This window comes from Pollachius pollachius (assembly GCF_949987615.1).
Source record: "Pollachius pollachius genome assembly, chromosome: 1".
NCBI classification, from domain to species: Eukaryota; Metazoa; Chordata; class Actinopteri; order Gadiformes; family Gadidae; genus Pollachius; species Pollachius pollachius.
The window spans coordinates 46,722,557-46,742,714 of NC_136934.1; the positions used below are offsets into that span (position 1 = coordinate 46,722,557).

General features: G+C 48.1%; 1 protein-coding gene across 1 annotated transcript in view; it reads left to right on the forward strand.

The window, feature by feature from the left end:
- LOC307091457 (CUB and sushi domain-containing protein 3-like) overlaps positions 1-20,158 on the forward strand; it is a gene marked incomplete at both ends in the record, with an annotated part of 210,064 nt that overhangs the window by 58,734 nt on the left and 131,172 nt on the right. The window contains 11 exon segments of the mRNA XM_079758444.1: positions 626-703; positions 2,427-2,514; positions 3,781-3,905; positions 5,236-5,357; positions 9,819-9,922; positions 10,211-10,323; positions 10,941-11,123; positions 12,496-12,825; positions 13,521-13,715; positions 15,590-15,728; positions 16,067-16,254. Coding sequence (XP_079614570.1) covers positions 626-703; positions 2,427-2,514; positions 3,781-3,905; positions 5,236-5,357; positions 9,819-9,922; positions 10,211-10,323; positions 10,941-11,123; positions 12,496-12,825; positions 13,521-13,715; positions 15,590-15,728; positions 16,067-16,254 — 1,665 coding nt within the window.

A 20,158-nucleotide genomic window follows, 5' to 3' on the forward strand; every position in this document is an offset into this window, starting at 1 on the left:
CACCCAGAGAAAGGATTCTATTGTGCGGCGTGCTTTGGTGAATAATAATCACCACCTTCACGCAGTCACTAAATTGGCACAGTTACAATTCGCCGTCGTTGAATATCATGATTTAAAAATGGAATGAAACGCACCCCGGGCTGGAGGGAGATTGTTCTAGAAGCAAATAGTCCTCATCTAGCTTGACACTTCATTCATTGCTTCTGGCTAAACTGTGAGACCGCACAGTTATGACGATCGCTTGCATCACCTGTGCTCTGTGCAGACTCCTGGCCCACCTGTTGTGTTTAATTACATTAAGTGAGAGTGCCGTCTTTCTGCTTTCCTTTGATTCTGTGTGGTGATGTCCCCCCCCCCCCCTTTTCGTTAAAATAACCCGCTCTGACACCCGCATATATTATTCAATGTACTGCTTAATACAGGACAGACTTCAAGTAGGACAGAGTTCCTACAGTCTGCGTTATGAAGTCGATAGCTTAACAACGGCCCTTGTTGCATTAATGGGTCATTGTTTGCATCACAGAGACTGTAATTGTACCTGTGAAATGAGTTTTGCCTGTGCTGTCTCTTCTCCCGTCTAATACTGTAACTTCTTTTTTTATCGAATGGCCTTGCTCTCAACCAGTGAAAAGCTCGGGAGAGCTTAAATCCAGAGGGGTTAAATTATTACCAGGAAAGGACAACACTAACAAACTCTCTTTGAGTAAGTCTTTTATTTTCTCTTATGCAAATGTCTTTCATTGTTTTGTGTTGTTTGGGTTTATACGGGGCTTGCGTTGCGGGTTCTGTGTTATTTTTTTGGCTTTTTCCTTTTTCCGTTGCTGCATTGTTCGCTCAAGATCCTTAAAGAGACAGTACCGTATTCCACTGAAGTGCGGTCCCTTTTCAATTCAACCCCCTCTCCCTGCCGTCTGACAGAAACTGCAGAGCAATTATCTACTACAATCCCTCCTCATAATGTCCAACACCTAATCAAGGGCCAAGAATCAACTAAAAAGAATAGACACACAGGTACACAGTACCCTGCCATTAACCCAAGCTGTACAAAGATCTAAGCTGTCTCCCAAAATGATGTAGACACTTGAGTGATAACCGGTTGTAATCTCTATCACGATCTTAAGTGCCCTTATCGAGCCCCGCCCTCCTTTTGTAGGGAGACGCAAACAATGCAGAGGCTTTGTATAAATATAAATCAGGCTAAAAGAGTGCGTGATTACCGCTGCGTCAAAGCAGCCATAACACTATTATAACCCACGATAATTAACTTGAGCGGTTGTAATTGAGAAAGAGCGTTACCCGCTTTGAATATTTACGATTCCTTGCGTCTGATGTCTTAATGCCAGCGTGATATCACCCTTTTCCTGGATTTAATTTCCAGCCAACTTCTTTATTTGATTCCTGCTTATATTTGCCACAATATCTTGCTACGGAAATGTGGCTGTATTTTTTTTTCATTTACACTGACTTTTATTCATGGAAACCTGTGTATTTTCCTAGGTATGGAATATATTTAATTCCATCCGGGAGGCTTTTATCTGGGCTACGGAGACCATTAGTATGTATGGAAAGCTTTGCCGAGTGAATATTGCAGCTCCTGCGATGTAGTTGGAGGTTATTTAATCCTCTTTAAGTCCCTTTTGGGCCCAGATAGATTTCTTCTATTTTGCCTGGTGAGGAGAAGAGGCCTTGCCTTTTCCCTTTTGTTCACTTTGATAAATCTCATGCGGGGCGGAGGGTTTGAACGCAACACCGTGGGCAAGAAATGAGGAGCGCAAAGAGCAGACGAATCCCCCATTGCTTTGAGGGGGATGAGATCTCAATACACTCCCCTACTTCACATTCAACACCTTCTTTAAAAGAAAAGACAACCGTACAATCAACCTTTAGCGTTGTTGACACATTGGCAGGAAACCCAAAACAGAAAGGGGCGGAGCTATGCCTTGTTTCCTGTCTCGTAGCGGAAATATTCTAGCTAAGAAAGCGGATGAGTCATCCGGAAGGGGATTTTAAGAAGTGTATTTCTTCTGTGGCTGGTGAGGGTGTGGAACCTTTATTGGCACTTTAAGTAGAGCTTCGGTGTCCGAATGTGATGCGGTTTTATGTTTTTAATCTCCTCCCACCTGCTTAGTTATGGTGGCCAACTTGGTTGGCCACCATACAGTTAATTAAGCGCTTGAAGATCGCTGCCTCCAACGACACGATCGATTGACGCAAATGAGTCGCAAAATAACGTGAAATGCCCGGTTCAACCAGACTTGGGGCTGGTTTGCGATGAGTCCCTAGAATGTTAAACTCAAGACTGATTTGTGAGACTATGGTGTTACTCAAACCGCCAGACGCATTAATCTCGGGCACGAGGAGAATGTACCCTTTTCCCTCTAACTCTCTCTCTTCCCCTCTCTGTCTCTCTGTCGTTTCCTCTCCAGTGAATGAAGGTGGAATCAAGCAGGTGTCTAATTACTGCCCCGACCCAGGGGAGCCCGAGAATGGCAAGCGGATTGGCACCGACTTCAGGTGAGTCCGCAGCTCCTATGAACGGGCTGAGGTAGAACCGTCGGTCCAAAGGGAAGTGGTCATGTGATGGCTCCTGGCGACCCTGGGGTCTTCCGTTATATATCCCCTCCAATGCCTTTTAGATAAAGCTGATTAAACCTTAATTAGCTAAGTTTGATTAATAAATAAATACGTCTTAAGGTTCTGTTTGTGTTTCTCGAAAAGTTGTAGGTAGTAATACTTATTGCTTGCTTGTAAATATATAGTTTTGGTGATTTATTAATTTGTTGTTGGAATGCCAGTTTTTGGTTTGTTAGGGGGATTTATATCAGCATATAAAGTGTTAGATTGCAAAACTTTATAATCCTCAATAATTGTGTGCCAGGGTTCAGAAATCAAATGAAATTACTTTTAACACACACAAACATACACACACACACAGACAGACACACACACACACACACACACACACACACACACACACACACACACACACACACACCCCTACACAGACACGCACACACAACTACACAGAGACACACACACAAACAAACACAAAAATGTGTGTACATAAATAATTCTGCAGCAGTTTCCTCCTCGCAACCGAATGCATAACACACTTGAATAATGCATCAGTTTGTATCACCTCGGCAGAGACAGATGGATCCAGATACTCACTCATACCCAGCAGCACGTTAAGGGAGTCTTCTCAGTGAGCAGGATGAGCGTGGGTCTCAAGATACCGGCCTGTAGATAACTGCCCTGTGATCTCCCATGAGGTCTTCTCTCAAGTTCCTGGCTCCCCATGGAACTCCTCCTGCTCTCCGACACACACACACACACACACACACACACACACACACACACACACACACACACACACACACACACACACACACACACACACACACACACACCAACTCTACTGGCTCACTGGCTACTACTCCCAACCAAGAGTACATTAAAACTATTTTTCTTTCTGTGCAGAACCGACCAGTGAACTGGGTCAGAGAGAGATGAAAGCAAATCCGTTTCATTACACTTTTGACTTTGTTCCCTTAGTTATGGATTCTGATGCCACGCTGGGAATGAATACACTCATGACTCTTGAACCGTACCTACACACACCGTCCAATAGGAACCTGTTTGGCAATCTCCACATTGTGAATAATTGCATCACAAATTGGTTTTCTCGCTCGTGGAAAATTCTGTTCCTGTAATTGTTGTTATTTTCCATAAAAAGCGAAATAATAACGGGAGATGAAATTACTGTTTGGTTTTTTCCAGCATCGGAGCGACGGCTCAGTTCACGTGCAACGAGGACCACGTGCTGCAGGGCTCCAAGACCATCAGCTGCCAGCGCGTGGCCGAGGTGTTCGCCGCCTGGAGCGACCACAGGCCCGTCTGCAAGGGTGAGAGGGGAGGACATAGAGGGAGAGAGACATGGAGGGAGAGAGGGATGGGGAGGGAGAGAGAGAGGGAGGGGGAGAGAGACATGGACATAGAGGGAGAGAGACATGGAGAGGGAGGGGGAGAGAGAGAGAGAGGGAGGGGGAGGGACATGGACATAGAGGGAGAGAGACATGGAGAGGGAGGGGGACAGAGAGAGAGAGGGAGGGGTAGAGAGAGAGGGAGGGGAGAGAGAGAGGGAGGGGGAGAGGGGAGGACATAGAGGAGAGAGACATGGAGGGGGAGAGGGAGGGGGAGAGAGGGAGAGAGGGAGGGGGGAGAGAGAGAGAGAGAGAGGGAGGGGGAGGGGGAAAGAGAGAGGGAGGGGGAGAGAGAGAGAGAGAGGGAGGGGGAGGGGGAGAGGGAGAGGGAGAGGGAGGGGGAGAGAGAGAGGGAGGGGGAGAGAGAGAGAGAGGGAGGGGGAGAGACATGGACATAGAGCGAGAGAGACATGGAGGGAGAGAGGGAGAAAGGGAGGGGGAGAGAGAGAGAGAGAGAGGGAGAGAGAGGGAGAGGGAGAGAGGAGAGGAAGGGTTGATTAAAGCTGAGCCTCCGGACAACGAGCTCCTCGCTGTGACGGAGGAAGGAAGGGCCCCGTTAATTATTCATGGCTCTCTCTGTTGCAGCCGCGTTCTAATTTTACTATTTGTAAAAAAAAAGAATGAAAGGAGGAAAAAAAAGTTAAATAAATAAAACCAACGTGTTATTTGATTCCCCTCGTGTTGCCCGGAGCTCCTTTCTAATGTGACGGATGGGAACAGTGATTACAGAGCTGGGGTTAGTGGGGACTTCAGTGCCATGGCCAGGGTGCTGTTCTGCTCATGTAATGTGGACTGGTAGAAAGGTATTTGTTTAATGGTAGTAATTAGGATAATGTCATGTCTTTATGTAAATAACATAAAAGTGACCCTTTCTCACCTTTGCTTTTACTAACTTACCGTTAAATTCAAACTTTAGGAACACGTATTCTGAGGATGAACATTAAATGTAAACTTTATGATTACAAATGTATCCAAAGTACCATGTAAATGATGTGTGTGTGTGTGTGTGTGTTTGCATGTGTGTGTTTGAGGGTGTGTGTGTGTGTGTTGGTGCGCGTGTGTGTGCGAATGTCTGTGCATTTATGTGTGTGTGTGGGTGTTTGCATCTATGTGTGCGCATGTCTGTGTGTGTGTGTGTGTGTGTGTATTTGTCTATATGTGTGTGTGTGTGTGTGTGTGTGTGTGTGTGTGTGTGTGTGTGTGTGTGTGTGTGTGTGTGTGTATGACTCTCTATGTGTGTGTGTGTGAGCAGTGAAGACCTGCGGCTCCAACCTCCAGGGCCCCTCGGGGACCTTCACCTCCCCCAACTTCCCCATCCAGTATGAGAGCAACTCCCAGTGTGTGTGGATCATCAGCGCCAGCGACCCAAACAAGGTAAAACCCAAGGGAAATGAGGCCCCTTCTACCACAGGGGCCTGGGGGCGATTGCAGGACGGGCCGGTGAACACCGTAATCCCCCACAAACACAACCAAAGGCCGGCGTGCCGTGCAGGCGGTGGTGGTCGGGCTGTTCAGGAGAAGCCTCCTGTTGGCGGACATGTTGGGTTTCGCCTTCAGCCCACAATATAAAGTTAGAAGTTGGCTTAAGACCAGTGCGGGCGCTCACTGCAATCAGCCATGACAGAAAGAAGAATAACGTACACACATCTTGGTGTGCTGTGCTTCTGCGTGCGTCTTAATACCAGCGTGATATCACACTCTTCCTGTGCTGCAAATTCTATTTGCAGCACTATTTTCTGTTCGATTTAACAGCGTATAAATTTGTATGTATATATTTTTGTTACATTTTCATGATTTTTATCATTGGAGAAATAATGTGCAAAAATACTGACGGCACAATAGTGTTCTGTTATAAAATAATCAAAACCGTGGGATGACATGGTAGGCGGCGTTAGCTCATGATTAATCTAAAATGGAATAAATCGACGGTAGGCAACTTACAATAGATTTTTGTTGAAATTCTCATTCAACACGTACCAAAGAATTGGTATCTGGGGCTGTCGCAGGCCAATAAGAAGCCTATCGGATAGTTTCATATGGTCCGAATTAAATGATTGGATGACCTATCTGTCCGTCAAACTAGCTCCCGGGCTACCTGCACACACTACACCTGCACTCAGCATGCCCGACTGGAGTCTCCCGCAAGGCGAGGCTGACCCAGTGCTCAAGCTAGCGAGCTAGTCATGTGTTTGGGGAAGTGGCTTACTCTGGCTGGCTTATCCAAGTTGCCACCCTGGATTTAAGAGGGAAGGTGACTTCATAGCAGAACACAGCCTATATATTTGATTGTGAAGAACAGAAGCAACAGTTTTTAATTAGACCTGGAGGTTGCGTTGGCTATAAATTGAAGATTGAAAACTGCATGCGGTGACATTAATGCAAAAGAGATTTAGCTTGAACCCATAGTGCGCTTGCATGCTATTTCTTGTTAGGCTGTGTTGCTTACACTGTTTCTGTTAGAATGCATGCACCTGAGACCTACTGCAGTCCCGGATCAACCTTAAACCTCCCTCTGCCCGTGCACATCAGCACCGTGCATACACACATCGGCACCCTGCATACACAAACACATCAGCACTGTGCACACACACATACACATCAGCACTGTGCACACACACATGCAGACACACATCAGCACTGTGCACACCCATACAGATCAGCACTGTGTGCACACACACGCACATCATCATTTTGCACACAAACAAACACACATCATGTGCACATATACGCATCAGCACCGTGTATCCACACACATCAGCAACGTGCACACCCACACACATCAACGTAGTGCGACTAACACACACTTAAGCACTATAGCTTTAGAACTGATATGCCATTTTGTTTTGAAGCGGCATGTGCAGATTGGAATAGAGACAACATCTAACCCGCCTCGACTTCAGATAGAGTTACAATGGGCCCAGTAATCTGGAGCGTTCTGGTTGTTCTGAGCACAAGCGTGGGTTGTGTAATACACTGCCACGTTGAAATCCTTGAGACCACAGAGGTGTTCCTGTGACCGCTTTGCTGGAGGGCTGTGGTTCGTGTGTTGCGGTGGCGTTAGTTCTGCTTTACAGGACTTAAGCAGCATTGGCTACCTGGGTAATGGTGCAGGATGGCTGGAAGCTGGAGGTGTTATTGGCTCCTCTGCCCAGGCTCCTGCTAGATCTATCCATATCGAACGCGATTGTTAGTGTTTGAACTGTGTGTTGAAAAAACAGTACTTAGCTTTGTCTAGTATCTTATCCTAGCTATCTTTGTTGTGTACGGGGAATGGGTTAACCATCCCTACTGTATGGACAGCGATATATTGTTGTTTCTCTTCTGACATATGTACTTATTGTAAGTCGCTTTGGATAAAAGTGTCTGCTAAATGCCCTGAATGTAAATGTGTTAAGGAGCGAGTGTATTCATCTGCTGTAATCGACAATTTGGAGAGGGCCATCATTTGCCCGCAACTAACCTCCAAATGCTAATGGATGGCGTCATGAAAAACCTTTACATCTCGCTGTAAAGTTTGGCTGCACAAGAGTCTGCATGTTATTTACAAGGGCAAGGTTTTCATTGCAGTGATGAATTAGTGCGGTTGTAGTGGAACTCCCATGATAGCGTGAGTCACAGAAGGTTAAATGAACCATTCTAGCTCCAATGACTGAGCATATTAGCTCCTCAGCAATTAGCATATAATGTAAATGCATCGCGCTTCTTTTCTTTTTATAGTCGCTGAACGGCTGAACTACAACCCTATAACTCTCACCTGTGAAACATTTCTCTTCGGAAAGTAGGTGCATCCTCCAGCATTATTTTCTTCCCGGGCCTATCTTTTAATGGCTGCATTAAAGGTCCCATATTATACGACCAGGTGCGACTGTGATTAGCCGTTACAAGCCGTTTTGAAAATCTGCCTCTTTCGGTGTTTTAGTGACATCACAAGTAGGCATGTCCACCTAGATGTATGACGGATAGATGAGCAATCTTTGCTACAGTCCACTGGGTAGGCTGGTAGACTGATCTATTCAGACATTCACACATCTAGGTTGACACACCCACTTGTGATGTCACCAGAGGCAGATTTTCAAAACGGCTCGTAACGGCTAAGCACACTCACACCTGGTGGTGTAATGTGGGACCTTTAATGTTTTTTGGGCGAGGATAGAGGTGAAACAGGATACAATATAACTGTGCCTGCTCCAGAAATCTGCCGTTGTTTCTCTGCCATCAGAACAACATTCGGTATGCAGCGGGTGCATAATCACTTTCATTATCGACGGACTATGGCTGTTGGCAGCGCCCGGTTGGCCGGCGTCCTCGTCGATGGGGAAGTGTTATGGAGGGAGGTGGCGATTGAATGTGATCACACAGTTTCCCAAAGTGAAGAGGTCAAAGCTGTTCACCTAATGCTAATCATTTGCTCTTCAACAAAACATCTGGCCCCGATCACTCCTATCGTGGTGCTATGCAGACGGCCGAGTGCATTGTGGTGTTAGCTCACTGTTAACAATAACCCGCTGGTGCTCTAGAGCTCTCTCAATGGCGGGCGAGTGCCAACCGAAAGAATGAAACGCTAACCAGACGCCGGAAAAAAATCCCAGACGGGTGAGTTGGTGCGATGTTTTTGTCAGAATATTATGATGGTAATCATCTTTTTAGGTGAATTACAACCACTTATGCTTTTCTGCGTAGTCTGCAGAGATTGGCTTTCCCGGGGCCGGATAGTAGAAAGCCAAAGACTAAACCGTACTCTTTTTCCATTTGCTGCCGGCGTTAATATGTGCAGCAACATGGCGTCGTGTGAGTAAGAGCTGAGCCCGTGCTTGGGTATAGCCTGTGTTTGGGCAGGGATGGATTCCACTATAAAACATTTTGTCCGTGGCTGCCGTCGGGCCACCCTTGTTTCCCTCATTGGAAGTGTTTGCAACCGCTGCCAACATAATCACGGAGCAGGCTTTAATTTTCTGGTTTTATGTGCACTTGAAGGGCAGAAAGTAGGGAAAGGAACCGGGGCAGCAGCGGCAGCTGACAAAGATTTATAAGCACAGTACGCGAGCAGGCAATTATTTTTGGTCAACAGAGACTCTAAAATTCCATCTGACTGTGATTGTGTCTCAATATTTGATTTCTGCCTCCAAAACGAATGTGAAGTCATGCCACTGTCAATTTGTTCATTTCCCCTCTGAAGATTGTTTGTGGTGCCCTTTGGATGTGGGGGGGGGGGGTGGGGTTATGGCAGGGAAACACAGTATGCTTCACTCTCTTGCCAAGGAAATAGATGTGTTGTGGGGGGATTTTTGCCAGGCATTTGGCTCCTGACTTCCTCTTATTCTGCTCGCCTCCCTGAGATTTAGTTATAGCGGCTGCATTATTCATTGCGAGTCTGAGTGTGCCTGAATGCACAGAAACGCATCAGAGTTGATGAGATCGGATGTGGGGTCGGGCGGGGGGTAGGTGAGGGTACCAGAGAAGGGATTTAGTTGCATTGTCTGATCTGAGGTGGTCTTAAACATGTTTAAAATATGTATAAGTAATATGTAAAATATGCATATTCTGTCTAAATAGACTCGCCTCAGCTTTTCGGCAAACATCTTCTCTCCAAGGACGGCTTATGGAAATGATTAGCTGTTTGTATGCGTTCAATCTCATACATAAATGCCGGATGATTAAAATATCGTATCAGGGATCATTTTAAATTAATGCTGAACTTGCAAAGTTGGGTGAGGGGATACTTAATATATAATAAAGATATTTTATGTCAAGAAATTTAAGCGGCGATATTAAAGCCAAAGGGAATGGTTTGATGTAGTATATTAGTATTCTGATTTGAAATGAACCTTCTCACAGGTTATCCAGATCAACTTTGAGGACTTTGATCTGGAGATCGGCTATGATTCGCTGACCATCGGCGACGGAGGGGAGGTTGGCGACTCTAAGACGGTCATTCAAGTGTAAGTAGTTCATATTGAACACGTCCCACGGGCCTCAAACCACCATTTGAATGGTAGAACTAAAACGAAAACATTCAAATGAAGTCATGTTTTGACATCAAACTGACAAAAATGACTAGAATATCTCTCTCCAAACTCTCTTTCTAAATTTTGAATCTAATGTACCCGCCACCCTCAGTTCACTTAATACTTAAATATAGATAACGCTGCATTCAGGACACATTCAAAGTAAAAGCGTGGATCTCTTTCCGACCCCTGCTGTGTCTTTGTGCCGCACCTTCCCTGCAGGTTGACCGGAAGCTTTGTTCCTGACCTGATTGTCAGCTTATCCCATCAGATGTGGCTCCATCTCCAGTCTGATGAGAGTGTGGGCTCCATCGGATTCAAGATCAACTACAAGGGTACGCTACCTGGCACAGACAGCAATGGCTGCTCTGGTGTGCCTCTGTGCAGCTAGTCAAACTTGTCCTTTCCTTCATTCTTTTTTTCTGGTGCTCTGTCTGTCTTTCTGTCGTCCTCCTGTCATCATTCTTTCCGTCTGACTGTCTGTCTGTCTGTCTGTCTGTCTGTCTGTCAGTCTCTCTGTCTTTGTCGACATTCCTTCTGTCTGTCTGTCTGTCTGTCAGTCTTTCTGTCTTTGTCATCTTTCTTTCCTTCTGTCTGTCTGTCTGTTTGTTTTTCTGTCTCACTGTCTGTCTGTCAGTCTTTCTGTCTTTGTAATCATTCTTACTGTCGGCCTCTCTGTGTTTCTGTCGGCCTCTCTGTTTGTCAGTCTGTCTGTCTTTCTCTCATCCGTCCGCCCATCCATCCGTCACCTTCCTCGGTTGAAAAGCACCCGGACTTCCCAAAACCCTTTTCGGAGACGAGGGGATTAGACTTCTGCACTCCTAAAGATAAAGATGACCTCACCACAAATACTTCCTCAGACGCTCCGGATCCCTCGCTCCTGTATGATACACATTTCCATCCCCCCCCTCCTCCTCTTTCCTCTAATGTTCTGCCTGGCTTCCCCCCGCAGAGATTGACAAGGAGAGCTGCGGTGACCCGGGCACTCCGCTCTACGGCTACAAAGAGGGCGGGGGCTTCCTGAACGGGGACGTCCTCCGCTTCGAATGCCAGTTTGGCTTCGAGCTGATCGGCGAGAGAACCATCGCGTGCCAGAACAACAATCAGTGGTCCGCTAATATCCCCATCTGCATATGTGAGTGGAGACGGCGCCGCGCTCTGATGCCAACGCAAATGTTAACGCAGTTATCTGTGGGGGTTGGTGGGGGTTAGGGGCGGGGGGGGCGATATGCTTTGATTGAGATGTAGCCTGGATGTGGGAATGAATAACACAGCGACGTATGTGTGTTTAAACAGCACTTTGACATACTTGTTTTTGATTGACGTTTGCATTGAGGGCATTTAGCAGATGCTTTTATCCAAAGTGACTCACAACCATTCATACACATATATCGACGGCGGAGTCAGCCATGCAAGTATTACACACACATATACACTTGTCTTGCTCAGGGACACCTTGACACTCTGCTAGGAGGAACCGGGGATCGAACTAGCGTCCTTCCGGCTGCAAGTGTACCCGCTCTACCTCCTGAGCCCAGCGAACGGACCACACCCGTGGTCCATTGATATTCTTGAGCACATCCGTCCGAAAAAAGAATCTTCCCTCCTTCTGTCGCTTGGTAGTGCCCTGACCTGTTGGCCCATGACTAGAAGTGTTTTAGTGTTAGAAAGTGAGGATACCGTGAGGATACCATGGTGTGCTCCACTTGCCGCTCTCTTGTCATTGTTCTTCACGCTCCGGTTTGCTCCGTGTAGCCGTGGAGCACTCCAAAAACACAAACCCGGGGGGGTTTAGATGCGTCGCTCGAACATGTTTTCTTATTATACCTTTTTCCCGGAGGGAGGGGATGGAAAAGAAACTTGGCAAACCGTGTTTTAAAAAATCGACAGTGTTATTCTGTCTCTCTCGGTCTTCCCTCTAAACTCTGTTTCCAAATGTTCAATGTAATCAACCCCCCGCCGTCAGTTCACTTAATACTTAAAGGTGACAGATTATACCACCAGGTGTGAGTGTGATTAGCCTTTACAAGCCGTTTGGAAAATCTGCCTCTTCTGCCATTCCAAGTGGGCGTGTCCACATAGATGTGTGACGGATAGATGAGCTACGTTTGCTACAGTCCACTGGGTAGGCTGGTTGACTGATCTATCCAGCGCACATCTAGGTGGACCCGCCCACTTGTGATGTCAGAAGAGGCAGATTTTCAAAACGCTTGTGACGACTAATCACACTCACACCTGGTGGTGTAATGTGGGGCCTTTAAACGAGAACCCTATAATCAGGACACATTGAAAGTAAAGCGTGGCTTCCTTTTGACCCCTGCTGTGTCTTTGTCCTGGACCTTCTCGCCCTCTTCTCTCTCTTCCCTGGCGCTTCCCAGTACCGTGTTTTTCCAACTTAGAGGGGAAAACTTGGCAATGTAAAAAATCGAAACCGTTTTGTTCCGTCTCTCTCTGTCTCTCTTCCCGTCCTCTTCTCTCTGTTCCCTCTCTCTCTTCCCCCCCCCCAGTCCCGTGTTTCTCCAACTTCACGGCGCCAATGGGCACGGTGCTGTCCCCGGACTACCCCGAGGGCTACGGGAACAACCTGAACTGCGTGTGGCTCATCATCTCGGAGCCGGGCTCGCGCATCCACCTGGCCTTCAACGACTTCGACCTGGAGCCGCCCTACGACTTCCTGACCATCAAGGACGGCGGCGAGCAGTTGGGCGCCGCCGTGCTGGGCCGCTACTCCGGGGCGGAGGTGCCCTCCCACCTGACGTCCAACAGCAACGTCCTGCAGCTGGAGTTCCAGGCGGACCACTCCATGTCGGGCCGCGGCTTCAACATCACCTACAGCAGTAGGTCAACGTGTGTGTGCGTGTGTGTGTGTGTGTGTGTGCGTGTGTGTGTGTGTGTTCGCTTGAATAACACTGCGCTAATATTGTTGATTATCCGAAAATGATTAACATAAAAGCCACAGAACAGAAATAGGTTTAACATAATAACATATTGCTTCTTTGCCGACCATCTCCTTATGTGCATTTATACAGTATACAATAATGGTTGAAGGGAAAGTGCCGACAAGCAGTACAGGATATATGTAACCCTAACCTAAAGTAGCTGTTATTATCTTCCAAAGTACTTTAGGTTATAGATACATAACCTGGAGTACCTGATATCCTCTTCACAGGTACTTTAAATCTATGTATATATAACCTAAAGCACCTGATATCATCTGCACAGGGACTTTAATCTATATGTATATAACCTAAAGCACCTGATATCATCTGCACAGGTACTTTAATCTATGTGTATATAACCTAAAGCACCTGATATCATCTGCACAGGGACTTTAATCTATAGATATATAACCTAAGGTACCAGATATCATCTTCACAGGGACTTAAATCAGGTCTGAGAGGGGAACCGTAGCCGGCGATCAAAGACTATCACAGCAAAAAACATTTTTAATCTCCCTCAAAAATGCTGATTCACTGAAAGAGCCGATACTTAGGTTGCGTAATCTCTCTCCTCCCCTCCCCCCCATCCCCAGCGTTCGGGCACAACGAGTGCCCCGATCCCGGCGTTCCCATCAACGCTCGGCGCTTCGGAGACAGCTTCCAGCTGGGCAGCTCCATCGCGGTGGTGTGCGAGGAAGGCTTCATCAAGACCCAGGGAGCTGACACCATCACCTGCCAGCTGGCCCAGGGGAAGGCCATGTGGAGCGGACTAATCCCCAAGTGTGAAGGTAGCCCCCCCGCTGGCTCCTCATCGTCATCGCCCCCCGGACCCCCAGTCTCTCCCTGGTTGAACGTAGTTTGTTTGAGACTGGGAAGCTGGGAACGGATAACACAGCGTCCAACGTGGATGCTAATCATCACAGCTTAAAGCTTAAATCCCCGGCGGTCATCATAAAAAAAACGATAAATTTACACAACCATAAAACATAGGCCTGATTTATTGTGGCTGATTAATAAGCTAATTAAATCTGTGAGTCAACCATTGCCTGAGTGGGGGTTAAGTGAGCAACACTATTCCGTAATATAATCAAAGCAGACTGAAATACACCACAAAACAGAACTGATGAACACCCACTTGCCGATATAGAAGGAAGATCATATTTAATTTAATTATATTATCCTTAATTTTTTATTTTTATGGGACATGTTATAATTTGATGGCTTCTCGTTAATCTGGCTGTTAAAGTTTCCTGCGGTTGCTAAAAATCCTTCTGTTCTTTAATGTGTTTTTACTTCAGTGTCTGCTGTGTTTATTTATAATCCCTCCATCTCTCCCTGTTTTGGTCCAACACTCGCTGACTCGTTTGTGGATGGGGCCGGGCCGCCCCTCTTTTAATTCACTTCGACCTGCTCCACGTTTTCTCCTCATTTGCCTCCCAAATTGCATCCCTGCCTCCCGCCTGATTGTCCTTATATCCTCCAACTCTTCCCTCCCTAATCTCCGCCTTACCTCTTACCTCCGTCCCCACCCCCCGCCACCCTTCTCCTCTATTCAACCCACCCGGCTCATCTTCCCATCCATAAACTCCTTCCCCTCCAGTCCCTCTCAATCACTCTCCATTGTGCATTTTCTTCCATTTTTTTTTCTCCTCTACCATCTTTTATCCCCTCTCCCTATCTCCCATCCTCCTTCCTCACCCCTTCTCTCAGCCCACTCTATATTCTTCATTCCTCCTCAACACCTTTGGCTCTCTCTCTGCCCCAGACCCCTATTCTTCTTTTCATCTCTTGCCTTTCTTCTCCCCGGTCTCCTTGTCACTTCACTCCCCCTCTCACTCTCTCTCTCTCCTACCCTCCTTCTTCCCACTACTTTACCCGTCTCCTTCACCTCTCATTGTTCCCCCACCTCCTCCTGTCTCCTGCTCTCCTCCTTCATCCCTTTCCTTGGTTTATGTTTCTCTCTCTCTCTAGCACTTGCTTCTCTCTCTCTCTCTCTCTCTCTCTCTCCTCTCTCTCTCTCTCTCTCTCCCCTACTTCCTTCTTTCCCCAACTTTCTCCTTCACCTCTCATCGATCCCACCTCCCGTCTCTTCCTCCACTCCATCATCTCCCTCCTTTGTGTATGTCTCTCTCTCTCTCTCTCTCTCTCTCTCTCTCTCTCTCTCTCTCTCTCTCTCTCTCTCTCTCTCTCTCTCTCTCTCTCTCTCTCTCTCTCTCTCTCTCTAGCACTTGCTTCTCTCTCTCTCCTCTCTCTCTGTCTCTGTCTCTCTCTCTCTCTCTCTCTCTCTCTCTCTAGCACTTGCTTCTCTCTCTCTCCTCTCTCTCTCTCTGTCTCTTGTCTCTCTCTCTCTCTCTCTCTCTCTCTCTCTCCCCTACTTCCTTCTTTCCCCAACTTTCTCCTTTACCTCTCATCAATCCCACCTCCCGTCTCTTCCTCCACTCCATCATCTCCCTCCTTTGTGTATGTCTCTCTCTCTCTCTCCTCTCTCTCTCTCCTCTCTCTCTCTCTCTCTCTCTCTCTCCTCTCTCCTCTCTCTCCTCTCTCTCTCTCTCTCTCTCTTAAGTGTATTACGTTGTGTTCCTGCTCCTCACCGCGGTACCTCTGCGTCTGCTCCTCTGCTCCTCCCCCCCCCCCCCCTCCCCCCTCCCCCCCCTGCATGCAGCTCCGTGCGGGGGTCACTACTCCGGGGCCTCGGGGGTGCTGCTGTCCCCCGGCTGGCCAGGCTACTACAAAGACTCCCTGAGCTGCGAGTGGGTCATCGAGACGGAGGCGGGACGCTCCGTCAAGATCAGCTTTGACAGGTACGGAGGAGTGGCGATCAGTATGGGTTCAGACCGCTGGTGGGTGGGTGGGTGGGTGGGTGTGTGTGTGTGTGTGTGTGTGTGTGTGTGTGTCTGTGTGTGTGTGTGTGTGTGTGTGTGTGTGTGTGTGTGTGTGTGTGTTGTGTGTGACACTTTGCTGACACTTTGCCCGTGCCAATCACGGGGAACTACTGCAGTGAGCTTTTGATTGAATTGTGGATGGGGGGCACCAAACTTGACGGTCGACATGCCTTCTTCTGAGCGTCTAAATGTAACCATTTTCTACCTTAATTATATATAATTACCATGTATGTCTATTTTGTTGACCTTGATTTCAGGTTCCAGACCGAGCTCAGTTATGACTTCTTGGAAGTGCATGACGGGCCCAACCTACTCTCCCCTCTGATTGGCTCATTCAACGGGACCCACGTGCCTCAGTTCCTGTTCAGCAGCGGCAACTTCCTGTACCTGCTCTTCACCACTGACAACAGCCGCTCCAATAGCGGCTTCAAGATCTTCTACGAAGGTATGACGACTGTTCTTGCCTGTACTCTGAAACGTCGCTAATATTTTGCCAGCTTTTTCAGCTCAGAGGGTTCCACAGACCACACACATTTATATCTAATTTGGATCAATATATGAAGTTCATAGTAATGGACAGGTACTCTCTGGTAACGACAGTAAAAGCATCTCACTATTAAAACACTGAATCAAATGGATTCATTCATTTTCAAAAGAAACGCAGCGACGACTGTGACAGCCGTGGCGTATTCATCAGAAGCAGGATTTGAATATCGGTTCGGGGGAGGTAATTGCGAGTGGGGCCATTATTTATGATAAATAGGGGGACCCTTTTAGATGGGGTCGCATTGAGAAAAGAAGATGTCCTCGTTAGGCTAATCACGTTTTTCGACAGAACGCCCGGAAAACCCGGCAAAACAAACCCAGAAACGCTGAAACTCATTTGAGATGATAGAACGAGGATAACAACAGCCGCCGCACCGGCGTTTCGCTCGCAGTCGAAGCGCGCGGCAGGCAACAGAGATGCGCGGCACTCAGCCCGGCCCGGCTTACCATAAGTCAACGAGTGTAATGTGTTGCTTTCTGCACCGCGAAGGCGTTGATCTACTTTGTTAGTCTCCGTCATTAGTAGGCAGGCACGGGTCCACCGCCGTGCCCCATCCACCACCAACCACCGCTGGTGTATTTATATCCATAGCCTCACTGCAATACATGTTTCTATTTTTGGAAGTCCACCTTCTCGTTCCACCATCCGATAGTGGTTCATGTTGCTTAGTGACACTTGTAGTGTGAAGTCCCCCTGTGGTCGGAAGTGTGGATGATCCACCAGACAGCGGTTCTGGTTGCTGAGTGAGGCCGGATGGTTCACCTTCTCGGATACTTGTAGTGTGAAAACCCCATGGGTGTGGAAGTGTAGAAGATCCACCAGACAGCGGTTCTGGTTGCTGAGTGAGGCCGGATGGTTCACCTTCTCGGATACTTGTAGTGTGAAAACCCCATGGGTGTGGAAGTGTAGAAGATCCACCAGACAGCGGTTCTGGTTGCTGAGTGAGGCTGAGATGGTTCACCATCTTACGAACCGTCACGATGGCCGAGTGATACTGGCCTGTATTTAGGTTGACGATGAAGTTGGCCGCATTGTTTGGGGGGGCTCTATTGAGGATTCAGCAGAAAGACTCCAAAGCCCACTGTTGGCAGGGCAGTTTGTGTGGGAAGGGATGACCAAGTGGGGGGGGGGGTAAATTAAACAATTCCGGTTGAATCGCGGTTACAATAGGCTATTGAACAGAGCCTTCTGCCAAGGATACGCATTATCCCAGGGACAGAAAAACGCTGAATCAAGTCCTGGAAAAAACGAAACGGATTCATCACTTCTCGAAGACGATCATTACCACGAAGAAAGAGAATCTGCACCGGGGCTTATTAAGGACGAGCCCAACTCTCTTTGAGGGTTTGTATCCCCCCTTAACAAAGGCCTTAATTGAATGCTGTTCACGCGGACCCTCCTCTGTGCTGAAACATGAGCCCAACGATCTAGCAGCGAAGGGGTGGCGTCTTCACCGCTGTCCTCGCTGTGTCTTCACTGCCTCCTCGCTGTGTCTTCACTGCCTCCTCGCTGTGTCTTCACTGCCTCCTCGCTGTGTCTTCACTGTCTGCTCGCTGTGTCTTCACTGTCTCCTCGCTGTGTCTCCGCCGCTCTCCTCGCTGTGTCTTCACTGTCTCCTCGCTGTGTCTTCACTGTCTCCTCGCTGTGTCTTCACTGCCTCCTCGCTGTGTCTTCACTGTCTCCTCGCTGTGTCTTCACTGCCTCCTCGCTGTGTCTTCACTGTCTCCTCGCTGTGTCTTCACTGTCTCCTCGCTGTGTCTCCGCCGCTCTCCTCGCTGTGTCTTCACTGCCTCCTCGCTGTGTCTTCACTGTCTCCTCGCTGTGTCTTTACTGTCTCCTCGCTGTGTCTTCACTGCCTCCTCGCTGTGTCTTCACTGTCTCCTCGCTGTGTCTTCACTGCCTCCTCGCTGTGTCTTCACTGCCTCCTCGCTGTGTCTTCACTGTCTCCTCGCTGTGTCTTCACTGTCTCCTCGCTGTGTCTCCGCCGCTCTCCTCGCTGTGTCTTCACTCTCTCCTCGCTGTGTCTTCACTGTCTCCTCGCTGTGTCTTTACTGTCTCCTCGCTGTGTCTTCACTGCCTCCTCGCTGTGTCTTCACTGTCTCCTCGCTGTGTCTTCACTGTCTCCTCGCTGTGTCTTCACTGTCTCCTCGCTGTGTCTTCACTGCCTCCTCGCTGTGTCTTCACTGTCTCCTCGCTGTGTCTTCACTGTCTCCTCGCTGTGTCTCCGCCGCTCTCCTCGCTGTGCCTCAACCACTCTCCTCCCCGTGTCTCCGCACCCCAGTGTGCACACCGCAGGAGGGCTGGAATCACAGCCGCTTCTCAGAAGAAGACCTGCTTTAAGGAGCCCGGACTCACAGAGAAAACAAGTGGGGAGTGCTGCGCGTGGCGGGGGTGTCTATTAAAACGTCTGACCTCCCCCCCCCCCCCCCCCCCCCCCCCCCCCTTGCCTAGCCCCCTCCCTCCTCCCCCTTCAAACCCCCTAATAACAACCGTCAAGGCGACCCGTGTCTGTCAGCTGAGGGATTTGGTACTTTAAGCTCTGCCTCTGACTTACAGCTTCTGTATATGGCTGTCACTCCCCCGAAACCGAAAGATACTCCAGGCCTTGACAGGCCTTGATTTATTATAGGGCCAGAGGGCAGTGTTCGTGTGTGTTAGTGTGTTCGTTTGTGTGTGTGTGTGTGTGTGTGTGTGTGTGTGTGTGGGGTCGGGGTCTTTGTTTAATCCCTGGTACGGGCTGATCCCCCCCATGCTGATGTCTTTGAGGAAATATCCCCTCACACACTTGATCATCGGCTGTTTGTCTTCTCATTCTCATTAGCCCCGTAACTTTTGAGCAGATGGTCACACTCGGTGCCTTCCCTGATTTAGCACACATCTTAAAAAGCATTTAGGTACAAGTCTCACTCTCAAGTCCCGCCTAGCATCCTAATGGCTGCCGTACTCCGCTAATGTGGAGTTATTTCAAAGGTATCATTTGGACATTTAAATTAAAAGTAATTAAGAAGCTGTTCCCGCCTGCACGCCAAGAGAGAGGCAGGGCTCGCGTTTGCAGTTTGACTTTCAATGTTTATTTCGCTTTCGGTGTGGCGAAAAAGGTTCTCAAATACTGTAAGCACACAAATCCAGCACTACTCGGGAGTTCCATGCGTGGACTTTCCTCTACAGTTTTCACGCTAATAAAGACGAGTGTAAATTGTTGTAGGTGTCAAGCCAAGTGTCGGGAGGATATCTCGTGAAAACAGACAGAGGGAGGATGCGTCTGCATGCGCCCAATCAGGCCTTTTGTGTTCTGCTGACAGGGTTGCAATGGAGCAAAACCGAGGGCCAGGGAAAAGCTAGTAAACATTCACTTGAGTCAGTTTCACTGTTTATATCGGATATGTATAAAGGCTTGCGTCAAATGTTTTGGGTTGGGGACACACACACACACACACACACACACACACACACACACAGACATAGCCATGAACACACCTGGATTAACAAAACCTGGAGGAATAGTATTGCATCGGATTGAACCTTTTTTTATTCCACAATGTCGGCCCCGTCGTGAATGGCGGTCTGTCAGTCATCAGTTATTAGATCTGTGTTATTAACCGAATGGAGCCTGCTAGTGTCTGCTTCTTAATATGTTTCCTCATATGGGAACGGGTTTTCTCTTCTGGTGATGAGGCGATCAGAAAGCAATAACGCACGATAGCATTAGGCTCACAATTATGGGCGTTATCGTCTGGTGGCTGAACTGCTTGGGGGATTGGGGGTAGGGGGGCGCCTGCCCATGTCATTTGTCCGTGGTTCA